This window comes from Rhipicephalus microplus, chromosome 3 (assembly GCF_043290135.1).
Source record: "Rhipicephalus microplus isolate Deutch F79 chromosome 3, USDA_Rmic, whole genome shotgun sequence".
Taxonomy (NCBI): domain Eukaryota; kingdom Metazoa; phylum Arthropoda; class Arachnida; order Ixodida; family Ixodidae; genus Rhipicephalus; species Rhipicephalus microplus.
In genome coordinates, this window is record NC_134702.1 from 89,600,357 (window position 1) to 89,618,617 (window position 18,261).

The 18,261-nt window shown below is 46.4% G+C and overlaps 2 protein-coding genes across 2 annotated transcripts in view; one reads left to right on the plus strand and one right to left on the minus strand.

The window, feature by feature from the left end:
• LOC119160031 (nose resistant to fluoxetine protein 6-like) overlaps window positions 1-16,348 on the minus strand; it is a 66,747-nt gene extending 50,399 nt beyond the window's left edge. Inside the window, exons 1-3 of the mRNA XM_075889960.1 lie at window positions 15,910-16,348; window positions 7,235-7,446; window positions 1,192-1,303 (exon numbers count right to left, since the gene is read on the minus strand). Coding sequence (XP_075746075.1) covers window positions 1,192-1,303; window positions 7,235-7,446; window positions 15,910-16,216 — 631 coding nt within the window. The 5' untranslated portion in view covers window positions 16,217-16,348. The remainder of the gene's footprint in view (window positions 1-1,191; window positions 1,304-7,234; window positions 7,447-15,909) is intronic.
• Window positions 3,921-4,332, plus strand: LOC119165297 (small ribosomal subunit protein uS12-like). Its single transcript, XM_075887623.1, has 2 exons — window positions 3,921-3,929; window positions 4,021-4,332. The coding sequence occupies exons 1-2, from the start codon at window positions 3,921-3,923 to the stop codon at window positions 4,330-4,332; spliced, it is 321 nt and encodes a 106-aa protein (XP_075743738.1).
• Window positions 16,349-18,261: the final 1,913 nt, after the last annotated feature.

An 18,261-nucleotide genomic window follows, 5' to 3' on the forward strand; every position in this document is an offset into this window, starting at 1 on the left:
CCGTTCCTTTCTTTTATACTCCCCTTTTCCCTTCCCCCCGTCTATGGTAAAAAACCGAGCATGTACCTGGTTAACCTCCCTGCCTTCTTTCTTGTTCTTTTTTCCTACCATTATCTGTGTTCCATAATATTTGGTAGAACGAATAAAACAAGCCCCTAAAGCTTTTTTCTTGATCAACTCTGGCATGGCCACTAAATAAAAAAACGAAGTGCAGCCTGCTGCGTCATGTCGCCGCCAATGGGCGAGCGCGTCTGGGCAGAGTTGGCAGTTTTGGTCGCATTGATGGGCAGGGCGCTGATGCTGCACCCGTCAAAGCGGATGGCACTTCGTGTTTGAATGTGGTTGCGTTAGCATTTGTGCGTGTCGGCGTGCTTTTGCGTGTGCTTTCTCGTGCATATTTTGTGTGCGATCACGTGCTTGTTTCCCTGCGATCTACAGCTTCAAGAAGCGTATCGGGATGCTCATTATTCATAACAGAGCACTTATTTTTGTCACAAACGAGTGCTGAAGCAGACGTGCGCCGTTGCCTCCAGACCACAGCATCGATTCACGGTGCTAAGTGGTTCCGGTGCTCTCGCGGTACTTTTCGGTGGGCCGCTACGTCAGCCTTTGGAATTTGCCCAACGATTGCCTCCTCATGAATAACGGAATCAGTGGCCCTTTTCATCTCGTAGGGTGAGTCAAGGGGGCAGCATTCATGGACAGTATTGAAGCTCATACTCCCCGAATGATTGACCCTACTAGGCCGAATTGTTCACATATGTGGTGCAATAAGTACTCCTAATAACGATTTAGAATCGAACCTGCGATGTGCAGCTACGAAATGCGTTATTTATGGTCTCACTGTTTCGCTTAAAAATGCGTGTGAAAGCGTTTCTCCTGGGAGAAGCGCTCGCGCCAGAGTGGGCGCAAACGGTACTAGGCCCGTCCCGTCGCTTCGGCGGCACGCAGCAGGCCGCACCTTGTTTTTTATTCAGTGTCCACGCGTTTGGTATGCTTAATACGGCATTGCTTACGATGTTAGGCACGCTATAGAAAGTATAAGTCAGCACTTTACGAGCTACTACAAAATTTAGACAATTCATGCTCCTCCTACATTGCATGCAGTGAAAGCCGCTGTCGATGCCCCGAAAAAAAAAAAACGTGAGGCATGACAATATTCAGGAGAAATGTTTTTTTTACTTGACGTACGTGAGTCGACCAGAACTTGTAGGTCGCGTTGGCCACATTCCTTTACGAAGCAAATTCCAAGGCGAAAGAGTGTCACTCCCTCTACTGTGAAGTAGTCCTTGAAGTATTGAAGCTGGAACAAACAGTAATCTTTTCAATAAAAAGACATTTGTCAAAGCAAATGAATATTTTTTGGAGTTGAATTTTTATTTGCGAAATATTTAAATATATTACTCTACAATGTAACCGCATCAGAGAGTTATCACAATCTGCCACGTTCAGCTCAGAGTTGAAAATGTCCAGACGATCCGACCTGCAATACAGCCTCCAAATTACTCTAATTTCTGCTTTTTAAGTTCCCAGGCTCCATAAATCGACGTGCCTGCTGCTTGTTTCTCTGCTGAAACTGGTCCATCTCTCAAAGCGCTGACCAAAAAAAAATATTATTTTCATAGATATAATTTGATGAGCGCCTATACACTCATATCCAAACCATTTGTGTGCGAAATAATAAATAATATTTATTTTCCATGTATCATGGGTATTTTTATATAAACAATCTTTCTTACTTTTTGAATATTATTTGTTGCTAATGGTATGCAACTAATTCCTGTTCGGGTGATCGGAATGAATACCGGCCGTGGCGGCCCCATTCTTGATGAAGGTGAAAATGCTCGAGGCACATGTGCTTACACTTTGGTGCACGTTATAGATCCCTGAGTGGTTGAAACTTCCGCAGCCCTCCAACGGCGTCTATCATAATCGTACAGTGTGTTGGGATGTTAAACCCAACAATGATAAGCTACTTTTGGGTTATCTGAATAAAACAGTCGGTAAACTGGGTTTATCCTTGCACAATATAGGTTGTACCTAAGGAAGCTCTTAACGTCGAGAATCATTAATGCGGTGATTATTCATAATTGCAGAGATAAACCAAATTCCACCCTGGGCATGCTACTAACCAGTCTTCTACATGTTACTGAAAAAATGTAACCGATTACGTTTGCAGTTGAACCGTAAAAGGTACCCTGCCACCATTACAATCACAGCCTAAAAATGTATAAAAAACTACCCTATACTATGTGTTTACTTCACGGACATTATTTTTTCTAACCTCATTTTTTTAATTCCTGTACAACATTGCATATACACATCTAGAATGACATAGAATGCCAGGTCACTGGTAATCTAGTCCGAAAAACAGGTATCTCAACGTACATAAATCGAAATTTTATGCAAGGTCACAAAGCACTGGAGAAATTTGACACGTGTAAAATATGTGGCCAACTGAACAGCCAACACAAACTTAAAAGCTCAAACCGACGTTTATTAGCGTCTGCAGGAGCCCAGAACATAAAAAGAACGATGTCGCATCGTCTTCTTCGAACAATCTTACAAGCTCGGTCACCTGCAATTTTTCTTCTTCTTATGCCACTAGCGCGGGAAATTCAACATTCTCGTCCGCGCAGTGGTGTCACGCCTGTAGTTATTGCGGGTACAGTCTTTGTATTGCACTCGTAGTCACAAAGCCGTCGTGTCATTTTATCTTGCACGAGCGAACGTGATCATGGTCTCCTACGTAGACTTCGATCAACCTTGCGAGTTGCCACATTTGGCTTAAAAGGCTTTCAGCATGTATACGAGTACAACATCACCTAACTTTTCTTCACACACCTCCTGTCGCAGAAGTGCGCTGATTTTAGTTGGAGCAAGTACTCTTTGTTTCATCGCTTCCAAAAGTTTTTTGTCGGGCGCCTTCTGTACCGAAGTCTTCAGGTGGCTTCCTTACGCGTCGAAATCTTCGTTTCCTCGATGCTGCCTTGTGGTATCGCCGTTAATCTTCGGCATGGTTGGCCATCTTCGGATTCAATAAATGTGAAAGGTCTTGAATTTACAATGGCTTCAACTTCCGTGATCACCGACATAAGTTCTTCGGAATCGAGGCAGGCTCTTCGAAGAATCTGGCCAGGTGGTGTCTTCACAGTTCTTACTAGCTGCTCTTACCATCCACCCCACCAAGTAGCGTTGGGCACAATAAACTTCCACTTTATTCTTTTACTGGTCAGGTGTCCGGTGATATCATCTTGTAACGGCATGTTGCAAAGCTTTCGCAAGCTTCCTGACGTTTGCCTAAAGGCATTCGCATTATCTGATTAGATGACCTGGCAGAGTCTCCATCTGGCACAAATGTGATGTAAAGCCATCCAGAATGCCTTGGATGTGATGCTGGACACAAGTTCTAGGTGGATCGTTCTTGAAGTGGCACAAGTGAATAGAGTGATATAGTTTGTCGTCTCCCCTAGGTGTTTTCACGGAGAGAGGTCCCACGAAATCTACTCCAACCACTTGAAAAGCGTGTGTTGGTGTCACGCGATGCTTTCCGGGAGGAGCTATGGGAGCGTGCCCTGGGGCAATTGTATATCGTTTGCACAAGTAACATTCTCTCGTCACCTTTTTTACCAGGCTTCGTGTTTTGCACAACCAGAAGCGCTCTCGTAACTGAGCAAAGGTATCGTGCATGCGTCCGTGTAGAACTTCGCAGTGGGCCCGGAATACTAGTAGACTTGCAAAGTGATGATCACTTGTCAGTATTTTAGGGTGCTTAACACCTTCAGAAGATTCCATCCGCATCAAGCGCCCTCCAATCCGAAGGATCTGATTTTCGCCCTGGAATGGGTTGAGGCCTGCGATAGACCATGTTTTGTCGATAGAACGCGCTTCTGCGAGAGCTTTCATTACTTCGCTGAAAAATGCATCTTGTACGTGTCAAATACAGTACTGCTCCGTCCTCAATAGCTCCTCTGCAGTGAGGGGACCAGTTTGTCGTAACCTTGATGCTTGCAGCCATAGACTAACATTGTGCTCGAAAAAGTTGGTGTTGAGGCCAAGCAGCCCAACGCTGCCATCCGGAAGTGTGTCCGAGTGCAGCCCATCAAGAACCGCAAAAAGATCACCGCCTTCGTGCCCCGGGACGGTTGCCTCAACTACATTGAGGAGAACGACGAGGTCTTGGTGGCAGGTTTTGGTCGTGAGGGTCATGCCGTGGGTGACATCCCTGGTGTCCATTTCAAGGTGGTCAAAGTCGCCAACGTGTCCTTGCTCACCCTTTACAAGGAGAAGAAAATGCGACCACGCTCACAGGGCACAATAAACATTTCATAAACATTTCAACCCGTGCACCCATGTTGTAACTCTCAGAAGCTTGTCAAGTCTACTGAAGCACTCCACTGCATGTAGAGGAGGCGAGGTTCAAATGGTAAGGGATACTTGAACGATCACTTTCTCACAATTCACGAGTTTGTCATCCGCTGTTCGCACTGGTTGTAATGCCCACTTGCATTCCGGTTCTTGAAGCCGGCTAGACCCATGCCACCACAATAGGCTCTTAGCTACCTGGTCGCCAGATACTCCTCGCGTCAGCAGGTTTGCAGGGTTCTCATTATAGGGCAATACTTCCAAGCGGAAGGCTCGGTTCACTATTGTATTTCAGTGACTCTGTTGCGAACGAACTGTTACAACTTCTGCGCATCCCCTTTAAGCCATGAAGGCGTTATTGTCGAATCCGTCCACATGATGTAGCGCAAATGGCAGCCCATAAGTGCACTAGATATGAAAGTCACCTACCTTGCTCCTATCAATGCCCCTAGAAGTACTAGATGAGGCAAAGTTACCGTGTTCAGGGGCGTAACACGTGACTTGGGGATTAGTAAGTGGGTTCGTCTTGCTTGGTCAGCCAAAATATAGGCCAGTGTGCCGTACGCAAAGGGACTTGCATCGCAAAAAACGTGCACTTCTAGTTCGTGGTGTCTGTTGCTGTTGACGTAGCATGGAACCTTAATTGACTGAAGCTTTGTCAGCTGTTTCACCCAATCTTGCCATTCTTCTCGTAAATCTTGAGACAAGCAATCATCCCAGGTATTTCCGTGAGTCCAGATTTTCTGAAACAATATTTGTACGGACACCGTGCATGATGCCACGAATCCCATCAGGTTCATAAGCTTTGCGGAGTTTGTCGTCCATTTGTGGAGATTTATCCCTGCCGAGAGCATGAACTGTTGCGCCTATTTAAAAAACTCGGCAGCTTCGTCGTCCGTATCAGCTCCTGTCACAAAGTCGTCGACGTAGAATGATTCACTCAATCTCTTGGCAGTCGAGCCCATACTCGGCGGTGCTGGTTTAATGTGATGAAGAAGGGTTGCTGTCAGCAGAAATGGGCTGCCGATCACTCCAAAAGGTAATCTGGTCATTCTTCATTCCTGCAGTCGCTTTTGTTGAAACTCGGCAACATCGCCTTCTTCAAACCAGAGAAATCGAAACGCATCTCTGTCCTCTCCTTTTATTGAAATCAGACAAAAAGCCTTCTCTATATCCGCCATTATGACAATGTGGTGCGTTCTGAAGCGCAGCATTATTCTTACGAGGTCTTGGTACAAGTTGTCACCTTTCTCCAAGTACTCGTTGAGTGACGTGCATCCTCGTGCCCTCGTCACCACGTCGAAGACGACTTGCACCTTTGTCGTCAAAGCTGTTCTTGGATAACTTTTTTTATGTTGCATGTAGTAAACTTTGGCTTGATTTCTAAATGGATCATTTACTACTTCTGCATGTCCTGCTAGCTGATAACCACGTATCGTGGCGTCGTAAGTCTTCAGGAGCCCCTCTCTGCTGGATGAGTGGATCAAAAGTTTCTTCAGTCTCGTAGTGGCGACTTCTTTGTTGTCAAATGATTCCAAGCCAGTTTCCCAGGGCAATGACACTATGTATCGTTTCCTCGAAGTGTTGCATAGTTGAATTCATCTCGATCTCTTTGTTTACGGTATTAGATATGTCGATACTCTCTAGTTCACAAAATGACTGGATTAGTTCTTCGTCAACCTCTACTTGAGTTTTCAAAACGCATACCCCGACCCAGGAGTCAAGTGCCTTTGACAACGAGTGTTCTGTGCTCCCTTGAAATGTCCATCCGAAATTTAAGTTCATAGCAATGAGTTTTTCCGCGCTTTCCGGTCTCTGCATTGCACCTGTCATCACCGCCCACATCTGGTCCGAGCCAGTCAGCATGCTTATTCCGTTTTCCTTCTCAATGGAGCAGTTGAGCAGCTCATCAGCGATATCGTGTCCGGTTTTCTTGAATGATATGATTAACACCGAAGTCATCGCGCTGTCGGATATGTCTTGGAAAATGTGGGGTATTTCGATGGCTTTCAGTGTCACTTCCACGTCAAAGTGCTGACTTCCGAGGTGAAGCTGTACGATGAGAAGTCTTTTCGGTGTGCAACTGCTGACGTTCTCGAGAAATTTTCTTTGTTTTTTTCCGCCTGTTTTATTGAAGTCATGTGCAGTAACACTGCAAACTCTCTCCACCAGTGAACTAGATGGATGTGTGGTGTTGCACTACACGAATATTTCACACACCAGTTCGTGATAGGGCAGTGCGTGGATGAATGCTTCCGAGTCATTAGTCATCGTACAAGCGACTTGCTTCATTGCCTTTGTTGCTTGAAAAAACGTCAAGAACCTGACGAGATCGTTCACAGCGAAATTCTTCAAAATATTTGAAGATATAGTCATATCGTGATCTTAAATTTTGTCATCGATCCTAGCAGAAAAATAATAAAGGCTTAACAAAGATTGTTACTCCCCATGATAAGTAAGTGAATGTTTAAAAATATTCAATCTTTTAGGGCACACGGAGGAACACTGCTGGTTGTCAAAATCTTCTGAGTTCTCCACTACAGTGTCTCTCAAAATTTAATGAAGGTTTCAAAGCGTGAAATTCAAGAAACTATGTTATTATTATTATTATTATTATTATTATTATTATTATTATTATTATTATTATTATTATTATTATTATTATTATTATTATTATTATTATTATTATTATTATTAGCAACACGTTTCTTACAAGACTGCAATTTGGGCTATTATTGCATCACGTGAGTCCTTTTTTAAATTGGCCTGGGGATGACATATTTTTGTGCATTTTGTGCGTAATACATGTAGCGCACTAGTTTCGCCGCTAAACCACAAACATGGATAAAACGCTGAAACTGTTTCATACCTTTGGGTGCAGTGCGTCCTTCAGAGCCTCAACAGTGTTTTTTACGGCTGTGCCATTCTTGACGTAAGCGACCACATTGCAATACTGCCCTTGTGTGACGAGGTTTCCACTTTTGTCGTGCACCACTGTTTCAAGGCACTCGTCAAAGGCCCCCATATTTGCTCGTGACAATTGGAAAAGACCCGTAGGGTACATGGCTGACGCGTCGAAAACTGCAGGTGGAAATAAAATAACGCTCTTAGAAATAATGACTTGAACGGGGAGCAATGTTTGTCTGTTACGGCAAAGTCTCGTTCACAGCGGTGATTAGCGCAAGTTGCGTGACGAAGTTAGTCTCTAAATGACTGATAAACAATGACCGCGTTGGTCGCGAAGCGACTACTTTTTGCCACTGTCACTCACTGCTCGGTTTTCGGTACGAAGCACTCGAAAGTCTCGACTTGTCGCCGTTGGGTGTCGTCATTGGGTGTCATGCAGTCACAGTACATCACAACACGGGTATGCGTGATGAAAACTAAATAAATCCCATTGCTGGCCAGTCGCCACCGCTACGCTAAAAGGGAAGGCGAGAGTTATCCCAACAGATGGGCGACGACGTTCGTTGAGCTGAAACGCCCTTCCTTGCATGCCGTGAAACCGGGCATGTAAGCAAGAAGAAGAAGCATTTCAGGGTAGTCTGCATCTCAATGCAGCTTTCCGATGCCTACAGTGGATGTGAAACACCTTTTTTTTTTTGAATTCCGAGCCTTAGGTTTGCCACCACTAGTGCCTCAGAAAAATCCTAGAGAACACCGGTTGTTTGTTAGTCGAGCTAAAACACCCTTCCATACAGGCTTCTACATTCCCCAGTTTTCCAGTCGCACCACGACAGTCTCAAACCTCTGAACCTATCAAAAAGAAGAAGAAAACGTTAGCGAAAGATAGCAAGGGTGTCATGTCAATAGTAAGCAATGAAAATAGGGGGCGCCAACGTAAAAGAAATCCTAAGCTTTTTAACTTAAACAAACGAAAAAAAAACGCCAGGTCTGCGCAGGAGGCGCTGCACAGTCACAGCAAAAGCTAGCAGACCGATCCTACGGAGCCTTTTCTAAACACTCATTGGGTAATTGCTGCAAGCACACTTGCTTGATGTCTACTGTATACGGCATTAATAATGAAAGTTTTAAGGTAGTAGAGTGGCATTCGCTATGCTATATTTTGTCATTTTTGTGAGAAGTGTGGTATCTGCTAGGCACTTGCGAGAAGTTTTGTGTCAATAGCTCATGCAGTGACTGACGACGATGAGGAATTATGTCTGAAGTTCGTATGCGCCACAGTTAATAGCAGAACAAAAACAAGCTTTTGTAATGGGTTGGAGCATTGGATGACCCACTCGTTACACTATTCGTATTGTGTGACGACTGGTTGTTCTTTTGCTGTTTTAGAACGCTTTGTAAGTCGTATTAACGCAATTGCTTTCCCGACATCAAGCCCGCCCAAGGCAAGTTTGCCATCACGTCCAAAGCACCGGGCCCTCAGTGGTAGAATACTAGACTGGCACCCAGCGGACCTGGGTTTGAGCCCCACTGTGTCATTTGTATTAAGTTTTTTTTCTAGTTCCGCGCGATGTAGTTACAAACACCGGTGGCCGTGGCGGCGGGCAGCTACGGCGCTGCGTGTGACTCAAGTTGCGATCTCACAAACTTTTCGCTGTAAAAATCCGGTGCGGTGGAGCAGTGGTTACAGCACTCAGCTGCTGACCAGAAGGCTGTAGGTTTGTACCCCGCCGCGGTGGTCACATTTAGTTGTAGGCGAAATGGTAGGGAGTGCGTGATGTTAGTGAACGTTAAAGAACTCCCGAAGGTCGAAATTTCCAGAACTCTCTGCCACGACACCTCTCACGATCATATCGTGGTTTTGGGGCGTAAAGAGAGAGAGAGAGAAAATTTAATGCGGAAAGGCAGGGAGGTTAACCAGAAAACATATCCGGTTTGCTACCCTGCACTGGGGAAGGGGTAAGGGGAGACAAAAGAAAAAAAAAAAGGGAAAGAGAGGAAGAGAAGCACAAACACACACACACACACTCGCACACAGTAGTGTCACAATCGTTCAACGAGGCGGGTCTCTCGCAGAAACTTCATCAGCGCCTTCGTTGCTTTCTGGCGTGAAGCTCGATCTTTCCGACATTCTAAGATTGACTGTTCAGAAAATGGCTGGTCGTCGAGGTGAGCAAACACTGCTGAGAGGGACTGTCGCTGAGAGCTGTACTGGGGGCACTGACATAAAATATGTTCAATTGTTTCGTCATTGTCGCAATGGTCGCATGTAGCGCTGTCTCTCATTCCGATGCGGCAGGTAAAAGCGTTCGTGAAAGACACCCCAAGCCACATACGGCATAGAAGGGTCGTCTCGGATCGGGGTAGGCCAGATGGAATAGTAAGTCGTAGGTATGGGTCCAGGCGGTGAAGACGGGTGTGGAGAAAACCGGGCGTATTCCGCATAGACCTTGCGACATCCTGCGCAAGCGTATTAATCTTTGCTGCTGCGTCGCTTCTTGATAGTGGAATAGGTTCCATCACTCCATTTTCGTGTGCATTCTTAGCTGCATTGTCGGCATGTTCGTTACCGATGATGCCGCAATGGCCTGGTAACCACTGAAAAGATATGTCATGTCCTTCGTCTTTTAGGTGATGGTACAGTTGTCGTATTTCGAGCGCCAATTGGTCTTGAGGTCCACGACGTAGAGCATTTTGTAGACATTGGAGAGCTGGTTTCTAATCAGTAAAAATGCTCCATTTTTGTGGTGTCTCTTGGTCAATCCTGCGGAGTGCGCTGCGGAGTGCCGCGAGCTCCACGGCTATCGATGTCGTCTTGTGTGACGTTCTGAACTGGATGGTTTCGGCTCTTGCTGGGAAGATCACAGCTCCTGCAGATCCTCCAACAGTTGTCGAGCCATCCGTGTAAAGTTTGACATGATCTTTGTATTCTTCGTGTAGCATGAGTAGAATCATCTGCTTTAAAGCTGGCGCCGAGAGCTCCGCCTTCTTGCGAATCCCCGGCACTGTCAAGCGCAGTTTTGGTCGGTCCAAGCACCAAGGAGGTGTTAGTATCCGTTCCGGAGGCGTGTAGACTGTTGGAAGGCACTCACGGAAAGTCAATACTCTCTTACAGAAGGAGGCACTCGGTCGATCTTCTGGAAGCGAAGCTAGGTGGTGGGCAGGGGCGCGAGCAAGGTGTCTAATATGAGCTCTAAGCACCTCCAAAGTAATGTGCACTGTGGCCGGATGATCTTTGGCGATTGCGATGGTTTCCGCTGTTGATGTACAGCGTGGTAATCCAAGACAAACTCTGAGTGCCTGGCCCTGGGCGTTTTCTATTGTGCGTATATTGCTTTTGCAAGCGTTCGTCAGAACCGGCAAGCTATACCGCAGGTACCCCAGAAACAGCGTTTTGTACAAATGCAACATCGCGTGCACTGATGTGCCCCATGTTTTGCCTCCGAGGAACTTGAAAAGTTGTGCGATGGCCGTTAGGCGCTTCTTTAGAGTGGCCACATGGGGACTCCAGCAGAGATTTCGATCGATCGTGACCCCCAAGAACCTGTGGGTCCTGGCGTAGCAGACACTGTGTCCATCGATGGCGATGGGATATGACGTCATTGCCTTCCGCGTGAACGCGACAAGCGCCGATTTCTCAGGAGAAATCTCGAGGCCTTGTTCTCTAAGGTACGCCGATATTGAATTCGCTGCTTTCTGGAGTCTCGCACGTACCTGAGACGTGTTACACCTGATGTCCAGGCACAAATATCATCTGCATAGAGAGATATCTGCACGGAATCTGGTATGCGTTCAACGAGGCCGATCAGAACCAGGTTGAACAGTGTGGGGCTCAATACACCACCTTGAGGAACACCACGGTGTGTATAATGTTCAGAAGTCAGCCCATCATCAGTTTGCATAAACAATGATCTCATATGTAGGTAGCATTGGATCCAGCGGTACACTCGCCCACCCAAACCAACTGACTCGAGGGCGTCAAGTATGGCTTCGTGAGAAACATTGTCATATGCTCCTTTGACATCTAAAAATAGTGCGACAGATAACCGTCTGCTCATTTTCTGGTGTTGTACGTAGGTCACCAGGTCAATGACATTGTCAATGGAGCTCCGAAGACGACGAAAACCGGCCATGGCGTCTGGATATATTCTATGGCGTTCTAGGAACCACTCGAGTCTGGCAAGGATCATTCGCTCCATCAGCTTCCCTACGCAACTAGCCAGCGCTATTGGGCGGTATGATGTCAGCTCTAGAGGCGATTTTCCAGGTTTGAGAAGTGCAACCAACCGGCTTGTTTTCCACTCTCTGGGGACCGTTCCATCTCTCCAAGACTCATTGAATACTTCCAGCAAAGCACTTCGTGCTCGATCACCGAGATTGCATAATAGGCGGTATGATATGCCATCCGGCCCAGGCGATGACGATCGATTGCATGAAGCAAGAGCCACATTCAGTTCTTCCATTGAAAAAGGCAGGTCCAGGTGCGGGTCCAGTGAATGTGGCGTGTAATCAGCAGTAAGGGCTTCTGTGCAATTTGGCGGGCCCGCAATCTTCCTACAAAAGTCTTCCGCTACCTCGATATCCCTTCTATTTTGGAAAAGGGCCAAGGCTTTAAACGGAAAACGTTGTTGGGGAAATATGCGTAGGCCTCGAACGGTTCGCCATATTTGAGAAAGCGGTTTGCGAGGGTCTAGACTCGCGCAAAATTTCGCCCACCGTTGAAACTCCAGTTTGTCTATACGACGCTGGATCTTCTTTTGCATGCGCCTGGCCATCCGTAGATCTTGAATGGATTTTGTGCGTCGATATCTACGCTCCGCACGCCGACGAATCGCACGGAGTCGCTCTAACTCCATGTCCGTTTCTGAGGGCCTTGAAGAATATGCCAGCGTGCGCATCGCACTCTGCGCTGCTTGTTTGATCGCTTGCTCAATGCCAGAGGTTAAGCCTTTTTCACAAGCGTGTTCAATGTTGGTTGTGAATGCTGAAAGATCAATCCTCCGTACAGTTTTCGGCGGGTGGTTGCTAGCAAAGCCTTCGATGGTGAGATAACTGGGGATGTGATCGCTACCATGTGTCTCGATGTCTAAAAACCACTTAACGCTTGTGGCGAAGCGACGTGACACGAACGTCAAGTCCAAACAGCTGCTGTACGTTAATCCTCGCAGAAATGTAGGGCTCCCATCATTAAGTAGAGACAGTTCATGAGTCGATACAAATGAAGCCAGCCTCCGGCCCGTGGTATTGACTTTTGAACTTCCCCAGATTGGGTGGTGGGCGTTGAAGTCCCCTATAATTATCCACGGATCCGGTACGCTCGAAAGAATGTCATCCAGTCTTTGGCAATCAAAACGGGCTGAGGGAGATAAGTAGACACCTATTAATGTGAAGGTGAGGGTTTTCTGCTTCACAGTCAGGCAAATATATTGGTTCTCATCATGAGGCGACACAGGTTGAATGATGTAGGTAAGCTCCCGGCGAATATACACAATGACCTTGCTGCTTTCGTTTCGGGTTTTGGACGGGATTGATTCGTAGCCGGATAGCCTGATCGGGTTTGATAATTTCGGTTCGCATATTACGATGATTGGGAAACGGTTAGAAAACACGTGCTGACGAAAATCGGAAATCCGTGATCTAAGTCCTCTTGCGTTCCACTGGATGACTGATGCTTCTCTGACGTCTTTGCGGAACGATTGTTGATCTCCTGCCATGACTCTACGCGAGGGAGGCGAGGACTGGGCTCAGCGCGTCCAACACCTGTAACCCGCTTCGAGCGGTTGGAGTTCCCAGGCTTCTTAGTATGTCTGCCATGACAGCGACGAGGGATCGTAACATCGGGATGATCTGTCGATCGACCCTTGACACATCCTCAACGGAAGTAGACTCGGTGGAAGGTGTAGGGCGGCGAGGACTCGCAGGAGGCTCCTTTGCCGGCTGCGTACGCGGAAGCGTAGGCCACTCATCCGCAGCTGTGAGCTTCTCCACTTCATTTCGCTTCGTGCTTACTACTTCACTCGTGCTCGGAGGAAATGGGTTATGCGCAACACTCTGTCCTACACGCCTCCGTCGGCGACTACGTCGCCGCCGTACCCTTTCAGCAGCCTCTCTGTGGGTTGAATTGTCCCTAACCATTTGTTTGATAATGGCGATTTCCTTCTTAATCCGAGGGCATTCCTTGGATGCAGCATCATGCGGACCATCACAGTTTCTGCACTTCAGACTTGTTGCCCGACATGCGTCTGCAGTGTGCGGCTCAGCGCATCGGGGGCATGCTGTGGTGTTTGTACATACACTCTTGATGTGACCAATTTTCATGCAGTTATGGCACTGGAGTGGTTTAGAGACAAATGGTCGAACAGGATGTCGGAAGTGTCCCACTTTGACATGCGACGGAATGGAATCTCCTTTGAACATTATCTTTACACATCGGGTGTTTCCGAGGCGAAGTACATTCGCGATGAGAACTCCTTCGTTCGCTGGTTTTATGAGAGTTGGGAGGTCCGAATTTGCTATGGCCAAATCAATGTCGTAGATTACTCCCGCCGTGCAGGCACCGTCCATTGGAATAACCGGTCGAACTTTGATGCCTCCCAAATCTGATACTCTGCGAAGCTTGTCTATGGCGCTGGCAGTCATTGTGTCCACAGCTAGAATATTCTTCCGCGTGTTCACCCGGATATCCTTAATGTCGTTTGGTGCTACCCCCTCAAAGTACATAGAGAGAGCTTGCCTGTTTACTGCTCGAAGGCTGATGGTGGAGTCCTCGGGCATGAAGAGGATGGTGTGCGGCCAGCATTCTCCTTTTGACTGAGACGTTAATGTCCCTGCTGGTGAAGACGACTTGATACTTCTTCTTTTGGCCTTCCTGCTTCTCACGGTCTCGAAGTCGTCATCCGACGAGTCGTCGCCAGTGGCCGAGTACAGTTCCGTGTCCTCGCTGGTGCTCGAACAGGTGCTTCGTTTCCGCGACGAGCTTGCCAAAGGTGGTCTATGGTCGGACAGAGCCGCAGAAGGCTCCACGTCCACAGCCATGATGCAGTGACTATCACCGTTGGCCTCACTGGTTCTGGGCCAGGCGCGCTGATTTACCGAGGAGCTCGCCATAGCAGACCTCTGGCTGGGCGGACCAGTGGATGACTCCGCGTCCGTCGCCTTGGGGCAGGGAGCAGCGTCTCCCGTAAAAAGCGAAAAACTTGATAACAATGCTCGGAGCCGAAAGCAGAAGCGTTCTGTGAAGAGACACTTCGTCGTCGTCCCTTTGGGGCGTAAAATTACCTATAATAATATTAAGAAAAAGTTGTTTTCTTAACGCTCATATTCTATGAGTCTATAAGTTAGAGATTCAATTTTTTGTGTTGCTTTACACAGAAACAGCACATTGTTCCAGATGACACCAGACAATTTCGTACAGTTGTTGAAGCACTCCTTCGGGCTATGTAAATTCATTGTATGAAATTTTTTATTACGACGGGTGACAGAGCGTTTCATATCAGATTAGGCGAAGTGGGTGACAAACCAATACTGTCTATAGCAAGGGCCTCCAGCTCAGTTCAGCTGGCAGGCTGTAGCTAGAATATTTATACTCCTGCAAGGGCCAGGGCAGTTAAGAACCTTTAGCTTGTGAGAGGGATGTAAAGCTCGAACAATCTTTCTCCTGATGTACAAATTAGATAAAACGCATCTCATATACCTGAAAATGGTTCCTTTCTGAAGAATGTTGGACGTCATGGCTCGAGAAACGCGTCGCTACTGAATGACTCAATTTTGGACGCTGATACTGAAATTTGGAGCTTTTGCTTCGAGATACTGTTTTAATACATGTTTTTTTCGAACAAAAAAGTCTGAGGCCAGTCACGTATATGCAGGACATATACAGAGCTACTGAAGCAAAATTAAAAAGAAGATATGGTAGACAATCATGTGTTGGACGGGTGGCTTTATCGTGTCCTATAGAATCACGCACCGCAACTGTGCACGTGTGATTACGGGTCTAAATTTCTTTCCGCGCTTCACCGCGCACTGTTGTTCACGCTGTTTGCTTTCTTCGAAGATTTAAAGCAACACTGAAGAACAAAACAATTGGGCGTTCAATTCAGAAATCATGAAAACATCGCTCTTACTCCAAAGTGACGCTTTGTAAGCGTGAAAACACGCAAAAAGTAAATAAAAATGGGGGCGCCACTTTTGAATTCTCATACCGAACACCATGATGTCATGTACTTTGAAGGCATGGAGTTGGTCTTACGTTGCTTCTAAGCAATAAAAATGGAGTGTATTTGCCTCTGTGGGTGCCGTAGACCTAGCATATCAAATATGAAAAAATTTATCGATCCATAGTCTTGAAAAATAGTATATTTTGAAATTTACAGATATTTTGGCAAGAAATTTAAAATTGATACTTGAAGCCTAACTTTCTCTGCTTTTAATGAACTCATAATAATGAAACATGTGTCATTAGAGTATTCAGAACGTGGGTTGTCAAAGTAATTCAAGTCTACGTTTTTTTTCCAGTGTCCCATTATAATATTTGATTATCAGCACACTGCAGTTTCCCCAAATGAATGTATTGCAGGGTAAGCGCAATTTTTCTTTTGAAACATAGCCAGATGCTACACATTGTTATCTTCCAGTACTCACGTCTTATGGTCCAAGGCTCCAACTTTAGAAAGCCACGCAGTGTTCTCAGAAGGCCCACTTTGCACTCGGGGCTCACGTCGGCTCTGAATAGCTTGAACTTTACAGAAGACGGAATGCTGGCGAAGCCACGAGCCATCGCACTTCGTAGCACCGACAAGTAGTCAACGTCATATTGAACATCTTTCGCAGGGTCGGCGTTCGGCGCAGCTGACACAAGACGATTAATGCCGAATGTGTCCGTTAACCTTTGAGACACCGAGCCTCCGACTAAGAGGAATAGAAATCCGCTGAGTACCACGTAGTTCATCTTACTGGGTGCCACCAAATTGAATACCTGGCCTAAAGTAACTGTACCAGAATCATAGCTTCTGTCACTAGCACCGTGGTGTTTTGTCGATTGACGGAGTACACGGCAGAAAGTGTCTCGTATCTACCGAGGAACATCCATCCGAGTATAGAATTCTTCGTTGCGGCAGACTGTATAGTCGATGAGCTGGTGATGATGCAAAACTTGGGGCATCAGTGCGTCACCATATATTTGCAACAAGATTCATCGCTACTGGAACACTAACATTCACTTTAGCTTTTTTGGTATTCTATTTAGTCACGCAGCGTCACTTGCAGTGGCGGTATTGCACATTCGTTTTGAAGGATTACCCAAAGTCAGGCGCGTGGATCGATTGCGTAGCAAGTAATTGAAAGGTAGAATACATTTCACGCGTGAGGCCGCTGGAAACGGTAGCGGATGCCGACTAGTGTGTGAAAAAAATAAGAAATAAACATGGCACTTTAAAAGTACGAATACCAGTAATTAACGTCATCGCACTTAGGAAACGGCGGCAGCGCTTTCGACACGTTGTTTGTTGAAAGGCTGAATATATTGACGTGTGAGCATTTTAGGCGACTTATCAACTACCGAATCTGTCAGCACGTAACGTGCAACACGATGCACTTCGTAAGGAGGTTCTAGAAAACGTTCCTGAGGATAAGTTTCGAGCGCACACCTTCGTTATCATGGCGACGAAAACATTCATGTGCCGGTCGTCTGACTTTTATAGCCGACTCTCTCTTCAAACCTGATTTCACACTGAGAGTATTTCAGGTGAATGCGCGCCCCTTCGGTGTCGTCCTTTGAAACCTCATTTTATGAATTCCTCTTCAGCGTCATGAATCTGCCATAGTGGTAGAGAATACTGCTGCTGGTTCCCACTCCCTCTTTCCCCATGCCTCAGTCGAACCATTCACCATCATTTTTCCATGAAAATGTAGCACGCCAGGAACCACCAAGACTTCGGCGACACATTTTTTCACCGGAAATGACGTCAACAATGCGCACGAGTAGTGGTGTTCAATAACTCTAACATGGTGTGAGTAGGTGATCTTGGCCGAAGTTCCGTGTTCAATCGATCCTGCTCTTTTGGCGGTGACATCGCTTTATTTGGTTCCGCTACAACCATCAACTACTGCAGCAAGCACAAGCATCTATGACCAGAAGGGCTTGTTTGATGGTTAATGATAGATGTTAGTCGTTGGGATAAAGATGTACCAGGAAGCGTGAATGGGTGTGCATTCGCGGTAAAACGCCAATAGACATTGCGCAGGGTCTCGTATCAACGCACAGTAAACGTTACACTACTTCTGTAAGGTCGCGTTTTAAGGTCATGTTTTACGGAATCATGTTACGGAGGAATCAACCACGTTATTTTTATTTCTCAGGGCTATGCAGGTTTTCGAATAATGGTGAACAAAAAACCAATTATGACGTATTCGAATTACGGTTCACTTCTGACCTTTACCCGAGAAAGCAGTCAAAACATGACACGCCTTTGACCAAGGCAAGTCATTACTTCATTTTCATTTTCATGTCCAATGTGGAGGTTGCTTTCTTCGGCCTTGATCACTGAGTAAGCATATTTTTTATACACCATAGCTTATACGAAGAAGGTTGTGGGGTAGTTGGTTATGCAGCGGAACGTCGTCCCCATAGGGAGAACTTTGTGCACACCCTAAGGTGAGTACCCGATGCAAGGCTTCCTACACTAGTTCGATTCACTTCTAGTACAAATAAACGCTCATAGGAGATTGTCGTCGCGGAGTGTTATTGCGGCAAGGCGCATGCCACAATCTGCCCCCGAAGGGGCATGCCGCACACGTCATCGGCAACCCTATTTGAAGCAATCTGTAGCCCCTATGATTTTCTGCCAAGGCGTAGTTTAGATATTCGGCAATAACTACCACGTACGCCCATAAGCTGTAGCTTGAAGATTTCCTTTCCCACAGCCCATGACTGAACCAGCCATATTTCATAGAAACTTCCTCTAAATAATTGCGGTTTTTTAATCTTCCATTCTT